We start from the raw sequence: 17,074 nt of genomic DNA, 5'->3' as shown, positions 1-17,074 counted from the left end.
CTGATTTGAATTAAATCCACCATGCTAACCTTTTTCAATAGAACTTTACAACATACTATAAAACTGTTGTTTAAACAATGCTTCCCATAATTGCCACCAATAAATGATACCTTTTTATTGCCGTTAGAACACTCTTGGTTACCGGTTTCCAGAGATTGCTGCAGTAATCTGTGCATAACTTTGTGTTATGTTGTTAATAATTGTAGGGGGGGTTTTTTTAGAATTCAGAAACTGGAAAAGTTTAAGAAAACATGCAAAATGCTGAGGATACATGTAAGTGAAATATTTAATGTCCATCATTCATAAAAGTTACATTGTTTACATAGGGTTCATTAGTATATAATAAAAATGTCATCTTAATGAAAGATTTTCTGGCAAGTCTTTTATATGTTAATTTGTTTAACATACGCTTTGGCTATACAGCTAAATAGGAATAATATATTTTTAAAAAACTTTCTGCAAATAGTTGCTTAACAGTTACAAAACCTCATTATTAAGAATTGGTTATTGTTACACTTGCTTGTTGGCTTGTAAAAATCATCTGTGATTTGGACTGGGAATCTTAGGACCAACTTATTGTACCATACTTGCTCATTGCATAGTGACCATGTAAACAGCTCAGGGATCCACAAATTATATCCTTGTACTCTAAAAGTCATTGAGGATTTTACATACTGTACTGCTTATGTTTTCTTATATTGATGAATAATTTGGGGATTGTTTTATTGTTGATGCTGATGGGAAATTTTTTTAAAACATGTCATTTTTATACGAGAAGTTAAAAAATTAAAAAGTTAACACCAAAAGAAATAATTTTATGCTGTGCAACAGTATTGCTACCTCATTCTTTTTGATTTTAGATATATATAACATATTGGAACTGCACTGTACTGCTTCTTTTCAAAAATTTAAATTAGTTGGAACAATTAGCTATGTGTTTACATAAAGTTAACTATGTTTGCATCAAATAAAATGTTTATTAATGAAAGCTATTATACAAGAAACATCAAAGAGAATTTCATCATACAGAAATGTACACTATATGTGACAGATGGAAAAGTGCATGCAGATTTGTCTCATTTAAAAAAAACGAATTCAGAAACAATAGTACTAAAGTTACTGGGTTTTGATTCCTATGATCTCAAATGAGTGAAAAGTTCTCTTTGAATTTACAAAAATCCATTTAACAGATATGACTAGTACACATTAGCAAGCAAGTGGAATGAATGCACTCAGATTTTATTTTACAAGTACTTGTGCTTGACAAATGTGATTTTTTTTTAACGTAAAGTTTTCTTCGAATATGGGCTGGGTAGATTGCTGCCAGGTTGCTCTGGTTTTATACATAGTTTCTCTAAATTTGTTTTTAATACCACACAATTTGTTGAAGCTTTCAGTTCTGTTAATTAGACACCATAAAATAACATATGTTTTGTTAACATTCAGGAAATGACATCAAGTCTTTTATTTTTATTTTTTGGCTCAATAGATTTTTAAATGTATGATTATCATAACCTAATATTGTCTTTGTCTTCACTGCAGTGGATTTCCGATCAAACTTTTCCCCTTCTTTTAATACTTTAGGGAATTTTCAAACGTCGGGATGTTTGGCTGTAATGCCCCATGATTTGTTCTCCCTGAAAGAAATCATAGTGACAATTTATTAAACTACAGAGCAACCTGGCTTTTCGGGGTCTGCAATTCTATTTTGTGCTCAATATACCTAGCATTAAATCTTGATTCATTTCATCATATTATTTAGGTTATATTTGTCATGCAATTACTTTAGCTGCTAGTTTTCTGGCTTTTTTAGCAGTCTAATAGAGGGTTTCATTATCAAATCAGTGGGGCATTACTTTGCATGTTCAAAAAAGGAGGTTAAAAAGCTAAAATCTAAATTGCACCAGCAGTAGCATATACATTGAATATGAAGAAATTGAAAACCTAAGAAGGAACTATCATATTTCAAAATATTTAAAAGGCTCTGTTTCCGTGTTTAATACCAATTGTTCACAGGTACCATAAAAGCAAAGAGACGCACTGGTACATGTAGGATTTAAATTAAAAAAAAAAAAAAAAAAAAAACCAAAAAAAAATCCCACAAATAAATAAAAAAAACTGATGGGAAATAAAACTCCTTAGATTCAAAATGGTTTATTCACACAAATTTAATAGGATATATCACAATTGTTTGGTCCATAAATATTTAGGGGAAATAGTTTCTATACAATGCATTTATCAATAAACAAAGAAACATGGACAATTTTGCTAGACCACTTACTGTACTATAAACACGAAGCTCAATATATAAGATTATTGGATTTATCAACTATATCTGAAAGAGTGCACAACTGCTTTCTATGACATGTTTGTCCCCTCTAACAGGATACACCATAAAAAGAGTTTCAGAAATAAGAGGTAAAACAGTACAAAACTAGTGAGGTGTCAAAAGGGCTTAAAACAGTTAATTTAACAAACAACACATATATCCTGATTTTTCACAAACTTACTCCCAAGGTATATCATAAGGCACATAGTAGAACTGAGTTTTAATTAGTCTACTTAATAAAGTAGATCTCTAGTACCATATATTGTTCTGTCAAAGAACAAAATTTATAAGTATCAATATTTTTACCTGTAAAAGTGTATTAATAAAGATCTCAGCCTTACCAAGGTCGTTTGGTCTGGTTAGTGGTAAATGCCCATAAGGTAATAGAAATAGGAAAAGTCAAGATTTAATATCCATAGAAGATGATAACCATACTTGCTAAATATATAATGGCAAACACACCTTTCTTCTATTACAGTGTTAACATCTCTTCCATCATCTTTTTTTAAAAAATAAGCTACTTTTCTGTGCTAATTTTCTAAAAACCCTGAGCAAAAATTACAATAATGCACTTTAATGTGGGCAGTGAACTGTCAATATGTAACCACACATTTATACAGCCAGAAAGGACACCTTTAAAATATATTAAATAGCCATTTTGACCACCAAAAAAGAGATTTGATGGTGTATAAAAAGTGGGGTATATGTGCAAAGTTATTCTTAACAATCCACTAAAACAAGACATAGATCTTGACTGGTTTTTGTTCGGTTTTGTTTCTGAGACTCTCCACAATCTAATTGGTGTTCAACTACGATAAAAGGATACAGATGAACATTCACCACTGCCCAGACCATTCAGACTTTTAGCTTAAATAAAATTAAAAAAAAGAAAGATCCTACTGTAAACTAAGAAATGTATTCAGATCAGCATCCACAAGGCTTCTGAGTTTATCTGCTTTAAAATTATTTACTGCCAATTCCCATTTTTGTAAGAATTTTTGCTAACATTTTTTTTCTTTTATACAAAGTTTAAAGAGTTAAAGTCTATATTAGAGATATTAATGAACTAAAGATTTTAATTTCATGTGTTAAACAAAGTGTCTGATATAATCTCAGGAAACATCTAAAGTAAATGAAAAATAGTAATGTGTAAAACGTACTGAAATAATTTTCCTTAAACATCTTAATCAAGTATATTTTGCTTATTTCCATTTTCCCTGAAAAAAAGTATGATTTATCAAAACCTCATTTTAACACTATACATGCATACATCTTCTTGGAAATTATTTTTTGTGCTCACTAAAGTAGCTGGGCAACATCCTGTTTGCTTTAATGGTATGCCAACAAGGCCATGTAGCAAACCGCACCTATTTTTTTTAATTCCAAATCAGAGCTGCTTGACAGACAAAAATGAAAAACCCTCCCTGTGTGATATTTCAGATCAGCAGGACCCTTCATTTGTTATTCTGTTGGGTTTACTTTAATAATATTGTAATAAGTGTGAGGTAATTCTGGAGGGTCTTTTCCAGATCTTGCCTCCTTAATGTACAGGCACAAGTTTGGAGACCCACAGCCTGATCCTGCCATCCCTAACCACCAGCACTCTCGTCACGGGGTCTCTCTCTCCAAGCCCTCCATCCAGGCACAGCTTTCAGTGGTGGCTAAGGACATCCCAGCCGGGGACGAACTGGCAGAGGAGCATTTAGCTATCCCAGTGACACTCCCCGGGGCTCAGGGAGGATCAGGCTTGTGGCTAATGCATTAGGAAAAAGCACTGGCACTTCCAGTCTGACTATTTCAATTATTAGTTTAATTCAGTTTGTATTTATTTTCCAACATTTAAAAAAAAAGAAAACCAAAAACCCCACATACAAAACTTTTAGACGCATTATAAAAATAAAATGAAATTTGGGGTTCCTAAATGCTGTAAATAAACATAAAATCCTGAAGCAGCATTGTTTTGGATATAATTAAACTGATTTTTACCTGGTTATCAAGGAGGGAAAACAATCTGGTTGGGGTTTTTTTTGTGGTAGTAATATTTTTTTTCAAGATTCTGGAAATAAGTAACATACAATTTTAAGAGGCACTTACTAGAATGATTCATAACCTTCTCTTCAGTTTTTGAAGAATTTTTAAAAATTGAGTACAATTTAACAACAGCAAATGTTCATTTATTATAGCAACATATTACTTCAAACTCATTTGCCAAGTGGCTGCAGATGCTACACATCAAGCTGTTTATTTTCCCAAATATTTTGTGGGTTTGTTATTTAAAAAAAAAAAAGGCTTGAAAATAATAAAAAATTAATAATAATAATAATAATATAATAATAATAAAGAAGAAGAGTAAGAATTAAAAAAAAAAAAAAAACAAAAAAAAAACTGAACTGTTAGAAAAGGTTCGTTAAGGTAGTTTGTGAGGGGCTCCCGGATTCGTGGCTGTCCAAGTTAGAGGTCACTGATGTCACTACAGTGATAGTGGGATTGGTCAGGTCTGTTAAAGTGGTCGCAGTGCCGGGTGGAGTGAGTGCGCCGCTGTCTGCTGAGGGCGGTGCCGGAAGTGAGGTGCCATCAGCTTTATCGACACCCCCATTCTCCTGCCGCAAAAGGTTCCTTCTGAATTTGGCTCTTGCGTTTTGAAACCAAACCTGCAAACCAATCCCAATTGATTTCTTTACCGATGCTTGTTTCGCTTTGCTTATTTTTGTCTTTTGTTCTTGCTTTTATGTCATTTTTTGATGTTTGTTTTTGTGTGGCAAGTCACCTAAGTCACTCTATAGATTCATTTGCTGCTGGTGGAACCGGCTCTTTCACAGGTGGGACCCTGTGTACGAGGCCCAGTGCTACAGGTGCTCACCAGTACATTGCAGCCTGGTGTGCAGACCTCATAGAGCAGCCTTAAGAAAAATCTGCTCGGTCACTCACCCAAAGAAAGCAACTTTCTTAATGGCCATGTGGTGTATTCTTAAGTTGTGTCGGTTTGGGGTCAAGACACGTGATAAAGATCGAGGGAAGGGGTGAATGAGCAGATTTTTGCCAAGGCTGAAAGTTTGCCTTCATCATTTTAAAAGACTGAAGAAGGAGCGGTAATTACACCATCCCTATCACACAGATTGTTGATATGGGTAACCTAGTCTTTCTGTTCTGTAAGGTTCACTGAAAATGTTTTAGGTGACATGTAACATAGACAAGGAATTGCTGCTAATAGATTCTCCTACCTCGATCACTGCCCTTCTTTGGCACTCTGCATATAATACACACCTCGCTTTACCTTCATGGAGCTAGCACACATCATATAGGGATTTTTTTAAAGGTAATTCACTAGGCTGTCCTTCACAGGGAAGTGACTTTTTACTGTGTGGGCCCATTAAGGTAACAGCTGTCTGACAGGCATTGGGAAAGGGAGCCGGCTGGTTTTGGAGGATCATGTTGGTGAAATCTTGCTTCCTACACATTGGGGGATCTGCTCACTGAGGGGCCACATTAACAACTTCAGGGGAGCCCAAAGGCTTCACCCAGTGTGTATAAAATCAGTAGATTGGCTACCTCTACCCTTAATAAGGTCACCACAGAGAGACTACAGGTCCCAGGATATCTACTGGGCTGGTAGACTCTGGAGCTGGTTTCCTCACGTTGAGGCTGTCACTAATTACAAATCACATTTTAGTATTTGGCTGCCTTGGAGTGGTAGGGCATACATTCGGCACTCCTGCCATGTAATACCTTACCCCTCTGCACACCCACTAGGGACACACCTAGCAGAAGTGTTTCTACATGCATTGCTACCATTACACGTAAGGGAAATGCTATTGACTGGCAGGGGTAGGGGAACATTCTGTCAAGCCTGTGATGTGGCTTCTTACCTGCAGAACTCTCTTGGTCAGGCCTGTTTTCTGGGCAAGCTGCTTGAGGTCCTTGGCATCTGGGTTGTGGTTGATAGCAAAGTAGGACTTCATGGTACGAAGCTGGTGGTGTTTGAAGGAGGTGCGCATGCGCTTTGTCTTCTGGGATGGGGGATAAGGCTGCTGGTCTCTGTCCAGGTGATCTGCCTCATTCTCATTACAACCTGGTCAATGAACAAAATGAAACAAGGTGTTAGTGGCTATGCATTGTGTAGGATAAACAAACCAAGGCAGAAATCTTGAGTCATGTACTGTTTGGAAGGAAGGAAACAAGTGAGAAAGGAAGGAAAAAGGGAAGGGCTAAGATGGTGCAAGGATAAGTATGATGTGGTTATTAAATAAGACAAAAAAAATCCAGAAGATTACCTTTTCCTATTCTTAAAACATGCTATGTCCCCTGGGCCTGTACCTACTAAGGGCAGACTTAGAAAGTTCTCTCTCCTTTGGCATTTATTTTCAAACAAGTATTTTCCCTGTGGTGATGGTTTTGCTTTGGGCGCTGAAAGAGTCATTTGAAATCTCATTCAGATTTTGAAATCTCACTCATTGAAACACTCTTAGCTTGAGAGAAGCATAAAGGTCAAACCAGCATTTTGAAAGTTCCTGACTTTTTCCCTAAGTCACAAGCACCTATAAAAGGAGATGTACAGCAGGAAGGTTTGTTATGACAGTTCATCAAGAAAGCATGAAATCTAGTGGGTTTTTGCCAATAAAATAAATGCTTTTGGACTCTGCCTGGGAGTTTATATGAGCTGCTCAAAGACCTTCATCTGTAAACCATGTCTAGAAAGCAGTTGCATCAAGGCTTGATTCAGTCCCTCAAACTCAATCCAAATCAGCAGTAGCTCTTAGTTGGTAGTGATTTAGGACACTTCTGTGAGCAACCAGCTAGTGGCTCAAAACTTTGAGAGAATTTCCCTGCTTTCCCTGAATCAGGATTTTCAAAGTGTCTCTCAAAGATGAATTTGTTTCTGATTACACTTTTATGAGTGTGAACGTACACAAGACTTGCAGCTGTTCAGGAACCATGGCATCATTACTTTATATTGGGGAAAAAAATAACAGTATTGGCAAAAAAAAAGCAAGACAGGCATCTATATTTTTCTTTTCATCTTAAAAAAAAAGGGGGGTTACCAATTTATAGGATCTCATTTTATAGAGATAGGTCAGTCACACAAGAGAAAATGAATGATGTCATCATAGCAGGGAATATTAATTAAAGAACAGCTAATTAAAAATGTTTCAGAATGCCTGTAAACTAGACCAAGTTTCATTAGTTGCTCGTTTGCATTTTTTAACTGCTTTGCCATAGTTATTGGATTATTTACTAGGCCTAGTTGATCCCTACTTCTCAAAAAATAAAAAGGAAGGGGGAGGGAGAAGGTGAAAGAGGGGGAGCACACAATGCAGAGACTGATGCTGACAGTGCTAAAAACAGAGTCAAAGCAACTTGAAACCAGGAGAAAATAAAAAGCTTCTTGAAGGTTTTTTCTCTTTTGAATTGTAAGACAAGTCAACATGAACAGACGCCAGTAAGACAACACTTTGACAGATAATCAGGTGAATATTTAATTACAGCTAGATTCGCTTCTAGTCTTGGTAAGAAGTATCTGCACTTTCAAAGTAAGCTGACACTTCTGAAAATACCAGGGGTTGAAAATTGCCTTTAAAACAATTTCAGACCAGATTTGGATTGTATTTACTCCTTGTTTTCACAAGCAATCCCACTGCCTTCAGTCAAACTACGTGGGCCGTAACTTATGAGCTGACATAAATCAGAGTACCAGACTTCAGTCCTCAGGTTTTACTTCAGAGAGTTGCAAGCTGTTTGTTTGTGTAGTTTTCTTTGGGTCACTCAGGTTTACAGCAGCAAAGCAAACTTCCTTGGGCTCCCTCTGTCCTGCTTACTGCCTTTGTTTCTGTGATCTACTTTTCTGTCTGTGATCTACTTTATTTTGGCTTTTATTTTCAAGAGAAAACAGGAAGAGGGCTCCAAGCATCCTCAGACAATCCTAGTTTATACAGTGATTAGCTCATTCTCTGTTTTACATGAGTGAAACAGCATTATGTGGTTTGGCCACCTCACAGAGCAGAGTTTTACACTATCGCCTGGAGAACTAAGGGGAAGCAAAAAATCAGGCAAGACGTTATTGCTCATTTCTTTGCAGTGGGACTGGGGGGTTGTTTAATTTTGCTTTGGAAAGAGCTAGAACAGTTTGCTTTTTATTGCCAAGAATTCTTCAGCTGTACTCTTCGTAGTTTTTCACACACACACACATACACACGGAGACATATATAATGAAATAAGTAAACAGCTCTTTGAGTAACAGCTGCGTAAAATATTTTCCTATCTTCTTCACCATCTCATTTCTATATCCTGTGGGCTGTAAGTCAACACAGTTTCCCTCAAATTACATATTAATTCTATGATATAAGAGGTAATATAGAGAAAGCCTTGAATGTTTTAAGTACTTTTGAATAGTTTCTTCCATTTTTCACATTAATTCCAGACAGCTCACAAGTATGAATGGCTTTTACCTCATAACGTTTTGAGTTATTTATCGTTGTGTTTCCACTTTACAACCGAGGAGCCGAGAAACAGAAATTAAACTACTAAACAAAACAGAGACTAAAAAGCCTGTTGTAGACCCGGCAGCAGAATCTGATTTTCCATTCTGGCCCTGTGCTCAGCCCCCCGCAGCAGAACGCGCGCACCAGTCCGAGCCAGGTACTGCCGGGTCGCTTGCACACACAAGTGTTTACGCTCAGCGTGGTGAAGTTATTAGCTTAATCAGAGTTTCGGGTTTAAGGGTTGGGCCCGTTTCCTAGCGTGGCTTGCCATATGGGTGCGGGCACCCTGGGGCGCGGCTCCCACCGGACAGCGGGCGCAAGAGCTGGGCCGAGCCGCGGCGGGCTGGGAGGCGGAGCGCTGCCGGCCCTCGGCTCCGCTCCAGCGCGGGCAGGTGGTGCGCGGCCAGGGGCGCCTGTGCCCCACTGGACCCTCCCCGGGCCGGGGAGCCCGGAGCGGGATCGGCCCCGCGGGGGCTGCGGGAGCCCGGCCAGCCCAGCCCGCCCTGCGGGGCACCGGGCCGGAGGAGCCCGCGGAAGGGCTGCGGGGCCCCCCTGCGGGTCCCACCCGCCTCCCTTCTCCCTCGGACGGCGGCAGCTATGTATCCGACCTTTCATTTTCCGTGGACCGGTTGCCCTTTGTAAACGATTACGTGCAAGAGCAGTTACTGGATCACAGGGCACAGAATGAAAACTGCGTGCAGGAAAGCTGCTGCCAGATATTTAAAGATATTTTTTTTCTTTCGAGAAGCGTTTTCATCCACTGCAACTCATTTCGTAATTGCTAGATACTCGCTTTCCTCCCCCTGGGTCTGGAGCGCAGTGGGTTGGAGTCGTTTGCACCGGATGCACGGTTTGGCTGCAAACTGTATTTTCTCGGGACCATGTGTCAACCCTGGACATTGCTAGATAATATTTTAAAAGAAAAAAAAAAAAATCACAGCCCAAACATATCAGATTTCTCAGCCACCTAGCCCCAGCCCAAAGCATCAGCTTGAGCGTTTGTTGCTTTGGGCTTTTTTTCTCTCCGTTGCCCGGAGAATTGTGAGATCTCAATGCAGTGATCTGGATTTTCTTAATGGGTAGTGCTTTTTAATCTCATTTGGAATCAGTGGTATTTCCTTTCTGCCCCGTTGTTGTAAAGAAGGAGAGTTTTAAGACTAGCAGACAAAAACTACGATGGCGTTCGCAAACAACGTCTCTCTGGAGTCCTGACCTGGAGTTTAAGAGGTGTTCTATCATATCCACAACTTTTTTTTTTTTTTTTTCCTCGATTTCTGGTCCTAATTCTAACGATAAATTGTCCCTAGAGCTATTTCCGTTTAGGGGCCTGGGGAACGTGGTGATGGTGTGCGATCAGAGACAGCGCAGACCGAAGAGAGGGCGTAGGGGGACCCGCCGCCCGAGTCCTGGCTGCGCTACAGGTTCACTTTTCTTTAGCCGCTTTCAGCATTGATTGGAAACCGCTCCGTAGCCAGGGATTCCAATGTCATCTTCAATTAACAAGGAACAATTAGCGCAGTGATTACCCTGGCTCCAAGGTCTACGCATCAGAGGAGATGAAATAGCCTTGCACAGCTACCCAGTTCCCAGCTGAAGCCCGTTTCAGACGCAGCCCTAGAGGAGGTGCCGGGGGAGGGATGGGGGGCGGCGGGGGGCGGTGGAGGATTGCTTGTGGATCGCTTGTGGATCTCGATGGCGGCGGGCTGAACTTGGGTGGAGGGGAGAGAACTCGGGGCCGAAAGCCGTGCACTTTTACCGACCCGCGTTTGTTGGAAGGGGCGGCCCCGAGCCCTCTCCCGGCTCCCTGGCGCAGCCAGCGGTCGGCAGCTACGCGCGGTCCACGCCGGAAGCCCCCTGCCCCGGCCGGAACGGCTCTCCATGGGGAAGCCCTTTGCACCGCTCCTGCTTCCCGGACGCTTCTTTCCTCCTTACCGTCCGTGGGGAGCTTCACTTGCACTGAAATAGTTTTTGGAGTGGGTAGCTCGTTAATTCGGATTTACCCTTACTGTTTTCCTCTTCCGTCTACTGAAACGCCGCTTAAACTGCTCGACCATACCCGAAACTTTTACCTCTGGCCCCTAACACGGTGTGTTCAGACACGGTTTGGGCACTTAAGTGACTGGAGTTCGGGAAGGTAATTAAAACAGGGCAACACTTGTTTCTTTCCTACCGTTGAGATAGCAGAAGCCGTTCTCCTTAACTGCATTTGTTAGGGCTTAGTTACAGGGAACAAAATTTATTCGTTGGCCTGATGTACAGTTTGATCGTTTATGTGCCAGTAAACAGAATTATTTAGCCTGAAGAACTAATTACTGTAAACTGAATGTCTAAATCGAGTTATGTCCATACTGCGTTGGCATTGTAGGAGCTATATACCCTAACCTTTATTCTATTTCTTTTTTTCCTCGATCTGCCCGGTTCCTTCTAATTTGAGGTCTCACTGGTGAAGTGCTTTTTGCTACTAAAATACAAATAATGATAACGGTATCTCGGAGGTTCCTATTGAGAAAGGGTGCTGTGGTTTTAGGGCTGGGATTTTTTTTTCTTTTTTTTTTTCTTTACCCTGGGAAGTGGCTAAGTTTGGGTGTTTGACATTGATAGGCAAAGACAACCTTTGAGGAGGGCTGCTGTTAGCTTTCCTGCAAACGCTCCAGCCCTCAGAGGGCTGTTTGTTTGATTTTCCAGTGGTTAAGCAGGATGCCTAGCCAAGGGAGCCCGAGAACGCGTTTGCTGGAGGCGCGGGAGCGAGGGTCAGCGTGCGGTGCCCACCTGAGTTGTAGCTGACGATGTCCACTCCCAGGGCAGGGCTCTTTCGTTTCCTGGGCCTCCCCTTCTGCACTGTGCCAGTGCCGTTGAAGTAAGGCAGGGCCAGCCCTCCGCTCTTGGCAGCCAGCTCGGTGTAGCTCAGCTGAGGGGGATATTCTCCTTGCAAAAGGGACTCGAAGTGGGCCCTGCAGTAAACCAGGTTGTCCTTCATGCCAAAGTGATCGCCTGTGGTCAGAGTCTTGTTGCAGGTGGTGCAGGTGAAGCAGCTCAGGTGATAAACCGACTCCCTGGCTCTCATGACCATTTCAGAGGCTGAGATCCCAAGGTGGCAGCGGGCACATCTCTGCACGGAGAACCTTCTGAAGGAAACAGAAAAGTGGGCATCACCTAGCAAGGCAAAGGCAGCCTTGCCCCGGTGCCGCCCGCCTCCTCTCCCGGTCAGGGGCTGTCGGCGGGGCGCCGGTCCCCGCCAGGGTCGTGCCCTCCCCGGCCCCAGCACGGCCCCTGCTGCCGGCCGCGGCCCCCGGCCCGCGCCGGGACTGGCTCCGGGCCCACCACCGGCGAGCCGGCGCCGGGGTCCCGGGGCAAAGGCCGCGCACTTTCCGCCGCGCTGACCTGTCCGCTCCGCACCCTGCGCAGCGCCCTCCCGCCGCCCGGGCGCACGGAGAGCGGCGCGGCGGGGCACGCCGGTCCCCGCTCCCCGGCCCTCCGGCAAAGGCAAGCGGGGCCGCCCGCAGCTGAGCCCCGGGAAGCTGTAACGCACAGGCAGCGGGTGCCCGGTGCGGGCCCCCCGCGGGACAGCGGCGACGCTGGGCAGGGGGCGGCGGGCTCCTGCGGGCGAGGGCTCCGCCGCCCCCCCCGGGCCCGCTGCCCGGCCCGCGGGGAACCAGCAGGCTGAGGGCGGGGGGAGCTTTCGCTGGGTCTTACGCTGGTATTTACGGAGGGAAAGCGCGGAGCGGCGGGAGACCCGAGGTCTTCTCCTTCGCCTGTTTGTGCACCGCCACGCATTCCCCGTCGGCGGGTCCCCTGCTGCTCCTATCAGTTTGCAAACGTGTGAGAGTTTTGGAGGGGACACGTTTCCAGGATTAAGGACTTGCTGACTGCGGCAAGCTACCTTTGAAAGCCCACGTGAAGAAAAGAGCGTTTCGGTTCGTAATGCCTTTTGAGGGGATGCGCTTTTGAACCCGTGGGGACTGGTTGCTGTACCTGTAGTAATCCTCCTTGCAGTAAATACTGCCGTCCTTGGCAAAGCAGGTGAGTTCTGACTCCAAAGCCAGTTTACATTCACAGCACTTAAGACACCTGAGGTGCCATTGTTTGTCAACAGCCAGCAGGTAATATCTGTCTGAGATCTTCCCTCCACAACCAGCACACAAAGCAGGCTTCTCGGGGCTCATTGGGGGCATGTTCTGCAAAACAACCACACCACAAGGGGATGAGACAGGGACAGACAGGCAGGGCGGGGGACGGGGTCCTGGCAGGGCCCGGGGCTCGTACACAGGGACTGCTCCCCGGGACCCCTCTGCTCCCCGCGGGAAGCGTGAGGGGCAACCGGGACCATCCCCCCTAGGAAAGCGTTTGCCGGGGTTCAGCTTTCCCGTTTGTCCCGTTAACGGGCTCCCAGCGATCTAACGTCACTTCGGTGGGCGCAGCAGCCGCTCAGGCCTCGGCGAGCCAAGCAGAGCTGCTCTCCCCTGCGGGACCGTGGGCGAAGCCTCCAGCTCCCCCTTACATTGGGCGTTTGAATCCTGGGCGCCCCGCAGGAGCGGCATTTTAAAGTAGGCAAATAGCGTTTTGCTGCAACAAAAGTTTATGGCAGAGGGTGCAGGCTTGCGCCGATTTCCCGGTAAATTTTCACCCGTGCTTAGCCCAGCCAAAACCTCGTCTCTAACGAAAGCCAGGCCGTGTAAAACAGAAGAGAAAGGAGACAGGTGGATGGTGTAAAGACCGGTGAGCACGGACGCTTACCACCCGGCCAGGGCAGTGGACAGAAAGGTGGCACACGCTGCTTTCAGCTAAAACTAGCATCTTTTAAGCAGTAAACTTCTGCAAGTTCCCGTTAATCTCCTCCCCACGAGGAGTGTCGCTCGGGACAAAGGGAGTCGGAGGGACAGCGGAGACAAAAGCTCTGCCCTGAAACTCGGGGCAGCGTTTGCTGATAAAGTAACGGGGGAAAAAAAGCCTCTCGAACAGTTCGTTCTAAAGTCGCAATTGTTTTAAAGTGGCAACTCCGTAATCATTTTCCAATCTGAAGTTGTGCTCCTAGCCCCTCTTCCCCCCCGCCCCCCCCCCCGCCCAACAATTGAAAAGGCGAGTTGAATTTACATTGCAAATACTCATATAACAAAGCGGGAGTTTATTTAAGAGAAGGGAGGAAGGACTCCGTGGATCTCAAAGCCTGAGAGCAGTTTCCAGGCCGTTACTTTATGTGCAGAGCCTTGTGCGCGACCGGCGGAAGCCCTACAAGTCAGAGAAAGGAGCTGTGGCTCTGCAGGACGCCCAGCGTGGCACTCGGCTCCTCGCCACCCGGCAGCACGTTTCTGCAGACCCTGGGCCTTTGGCTAAGGGAAGCGGAGATGCTACTGCTCAGCAAAGGAGCCGGCGGGCAGAACGTTCGGAGGGAGCGGTGCCGCGTTGTATCGATCCCGCACCTCAGACCAAAAAGGGTTACGAAAAGTAAGCGGTGGCGGTTTGCGGTTTAATTGAGGAGCTGCCAGGGGTGCAAGGAAAGCAGAGCGCACCCCGGGAGCTCCGGCTGCAGCCCCGCACGGCCGGGGCAGAGCGGCCGCAGCCGGCCGAGCAGGGGCATCAGTGCTCCGCTAGAAGGGCTGAAAAGCAGCCCCTGTTCGCATCGAAAATATTTTACCCCCGTTACTCCAGAGAGCACACGCAACGACATTGATTAGACAACTACAGAACTGAGCCTGGCCAGCAGAGCAGCCAGCACTACGGGTGGGATTACAGGGAGCCTCGGAGGGGTTTCTACAAGCAAGGGGAGGCAGGGAAGGGGCAGGGGAGGCAGGGAAGGGGCAGGGGAGGCAGCGTCTTTCTCTTCCCCAAGGCCAGGGTCTGTCCCGCAGCGGGTCCGTGCTTGCAGGGATTCCCTCTCAAAGAGTGCCAGCTCCTTTCTTACCGTTTCTCGGCCGTTCATCTGTCCCCCTTTGGCCAGGCGGGACTCGGTCTTGGATCGCCTCTCCATCTCCTCCATGATTCCTTGGATATGGCCTCCGGAGATCCCGTGGAAAAGCATGGCTGGGGGACGGAAAGGACAAGTATTTTCTTCTGCTCTGCACCCCACTATTTCCATATACAGACCCCAGAGTCTTTAGATCATCCAAAATGTTTACACCGAGGCGCACAGCGCAGGGAGGGAGGTTGCAATAGGAGCTTCTCTTTGCACAAGCACCGAGGGCTTCCTGAAGATGTGCAGAAAACAAACAAGGGGGAGAAAATGTAATAATAATTAATTTTAAAAATAAAATAATAAAATCGAGCTAAAGGATCTGTTACTGTTCTGGAGAGCTGGGGCTCCTGACTGGAGAGGCTTGGACCTGGGGCAGTAGAATTGGTCGGGAAAGGATATAGTTTTGAATACAAAGAAAGCAAAAAGAAGTGCTATTTTCAGCAGTCCCTGGTTGCTTTAAAGTTCCCAGTGCCTGTAGGTTGGATTTGGGACTGCTGCTTTCCGGAGCTCTGTCCAATTTGTTAAGAGACTAAAGCCAGCCCATTTTTGATAATTTAGTAGGAGGAGTTCTCTCCCTTGAGCTGCCACTGATTTTTATTCAGACAACAAAGACCTGTCATACTCCTCTCAACCCCTAGTGATGGGCAAGCAGTGACAAACATTACGGTCGGGGCGGTGGGTGGGGTGGGCTTTATTACCTCCCCCAAACACAGAGTCCCGGGAGTTGGTGGCGACGGCGCCCGGCGCGGGGCAGGGTGGCCCGGGGGCCCCGCTCCCCCCGGGGCCGCGCCGCGCCGGGGAAGCTCCGTCCCGCGGCCCCTGGGGCTGGCACCGCTGTCCCCGGCTCCGCCGCGGGAAGGGGAGCGGGAAGCGGGAAGCAGGGCGCCGTGGCGGGGCAGCTGGGCGGGCGGAGCGGCCAGACCGCTCCCCGCGCCCCGGGCCCGGGCGGCAGCACAGGGGGCGGTCAGGCGGGGCGGCGGAGGGGTGCCCGGCGGCAGGAGGGCACGGCTTCTCCCCGCGTCCCGGCCGGGCCGAGCGCTCACCGGGCCCGACCTGCCCTGCCGCCGCCGGGGAGTGCCGACCCGGCGGGACCCCCGCCCGCACCCGCAGGACCTCCGCAGCCTCCGCGGGCAGCCTGCGGGGCAGCCCCGGCCGCGCACGGGGCGGGCGGGCGCGGTGCGGTGCGGTGCCGCCCCGCCGGGGCTCCCTCCCCTCGCCCGCTCCCGGCCACGGGCCGTGACCGTTCATTGTGTGCAGGGGACTGGGCGATGCATTCCTTCCCGGCTAATCTCTCGCTGTGCTCCCCCCCTCCTTTTTCCCTTTCTCCTACTTACTTTTCACACCACTCTTCCTTGCCTTTCCCTGGAACAGCTGCCGGCTGTTTCCTGACACCTCGATCCCTACTGAAGGATCTTCCTGGCGGCAGTTCTGCGCTCCCTGTTCCCTGGGGGACGCTCCACACCAAACCCGAGCGCGACTAGTGAAAGAAGTACCCCAGCCCCCACTTCCTTTCCAAGGCATCCCAGAGACATCCTGAGGGGCTCCTCGAGTCACCTCTTCCATGTAACCCAAGATTCAGGCGGCCGGTTTCCTCCCTTCTCTTTCCCCCTAAGTAGCTAAAATTAATGTTATTTGCAGATTGAATGTTGCTACATTCCTCCGGGTGCCAGAATACAGATCATAAAACTCAATTTCACACAACGATGAAGTCAATCAAGTGAAATAAACCGGGATTTTTTTTCACTGTTGGCACACTAGACCCTGGACAGCAGGGCTGCTATTTACTGTAAGTAATGTAATTAGCCCTTTTGGATGGAAATCAATGTGTTGTATATGTGTGTGTGTGTTTTAATAAGAGAGTAATAGCTATAAAACCAACGAGACTCAATGGGGTAAGGGAATCACCCTTAAAATGGGTAGATCCCTCCACAAGCCGTAGTCTCCTGCAGAGCATTCCCGGTCGGGGGGTGGGGGGTGGGAAGAAAAAAAAAAGGGGGGGGGGGGGGGGCCGGAATCTCTGTGTGGGGAAGGAGGAGGGAGATAGGCTTTCCTTGGAGAAAACGGGTCAATTAGCACAACAAGCCATCGCGACGAAATAAACAAGGTGATTCAGCCCGGGATGCAGGAGCTGTTTGCTCGGGACCCTCCTTCCCGCCGTCCCCCCCGCGGCGCCCCGGCTGCTCCGGGAGACGGGCCCAGCCACCCCGCGGCGGGACAGCGGGAGCCCACCCGCCCGGCCCGGCCCGGCGGCGGCGCCCGGGGAGGGGACGCGGCTCTGCCGCGGGGAGGCGGGGTGGGGCGGCAGCGCCCGTGGCCTCG

At 46.8% G+C, this 17,074-nt stretch overlaps 1 protein-coding gene across 2 annotated transcripts; it reads right to left on the bottom strand.

Annotated features, from left to right (window-relative positions):
* Nucleotides 1-268: 268 nt before the first annotated feature.
* LHX9 (LIM homeobox 9) lies at nucleotides 269-16,318 on the bottom strand. Of its 2 annotated transcripts, XM_037404826.1 has the most exons (7): nucleotides 16,090-16,318; nucleotides 14,919-14,987; nucleotides 14,705-14,823; nucleotides 12,778-12,980; nucleotides 11,575-11,930; nucleotides 6,196-6,398; nucleotides 269-4,980 (listed from the first exon to the last, which is right to left on the bottom strand). In XM_037404826.1, the coding sequence occupies exons 1-7, from the start codon at nucleotides 16,316-16,318 to the stop codon at nucleotides 4,723-4,725; spliced, it is 1,437 nt and encodes a 478-aa protein (XP_037260723.1). In that variant the 3' UTR covers nucleotides 269-4,722. The 2 variants fall into 2 exon arrangements, with proteins under 2 accessions (XP_037260723.1, XP_037260722.1); XM_037404825.1 differs by lacking the exon at nucleotides 16,090-16,318 and having other exon boundaries at nucleotides 269-1,637; nucleotides 14,705-15,263.
* Between the last annotated feature and the right edge of the window lie 756 nt (nucleotides 16,319-17,074).

This window comes from Falco rusticolus, chromosome 11 (genome assembly GCF_015220075.1).
Source record: "Falco rusticolus isolate bFalRus1 chromosome 11, bFalRus1.pri, whole genome shotgun sequence".
Lineage (NCBI taxonomy): Eukaryota > Metazoa > Chordata > Aves > Falconiformes > Falconidae > Falco > Falco rusticolus.
The sequence above is the reverse complement of the archived record's forward strand: the minus strand, read 5'-3'. Positions and strand labels throughout refer to the sequence as shown.

Excerpts from the sequence above, each read along its gene's own strand:
- LHX9 (XM_037404826.1), bottom strand. The coding sequence starts at position 16,318 with ATGGAAGAGGTGACTCGAGGAGCCCCTCAGGATGTCTCTGGGATGCCT. Across the intron at positions 14,824-14,918 it reads CCTGCGCTGTGCGCCTCGGT|CCATGCTTTTCCACGGGATC; the intron begins GTAAACATTTTG and ends TCCGTCCCCCAG. Across the intron at positions 12,981-14,704 it reads AGATGAACGGCCGAGAAACG|AACATGCCCCCAATGAGCCC; the intron begins GTAAGAAAGGAG and ends GTTGTTTTGCAG.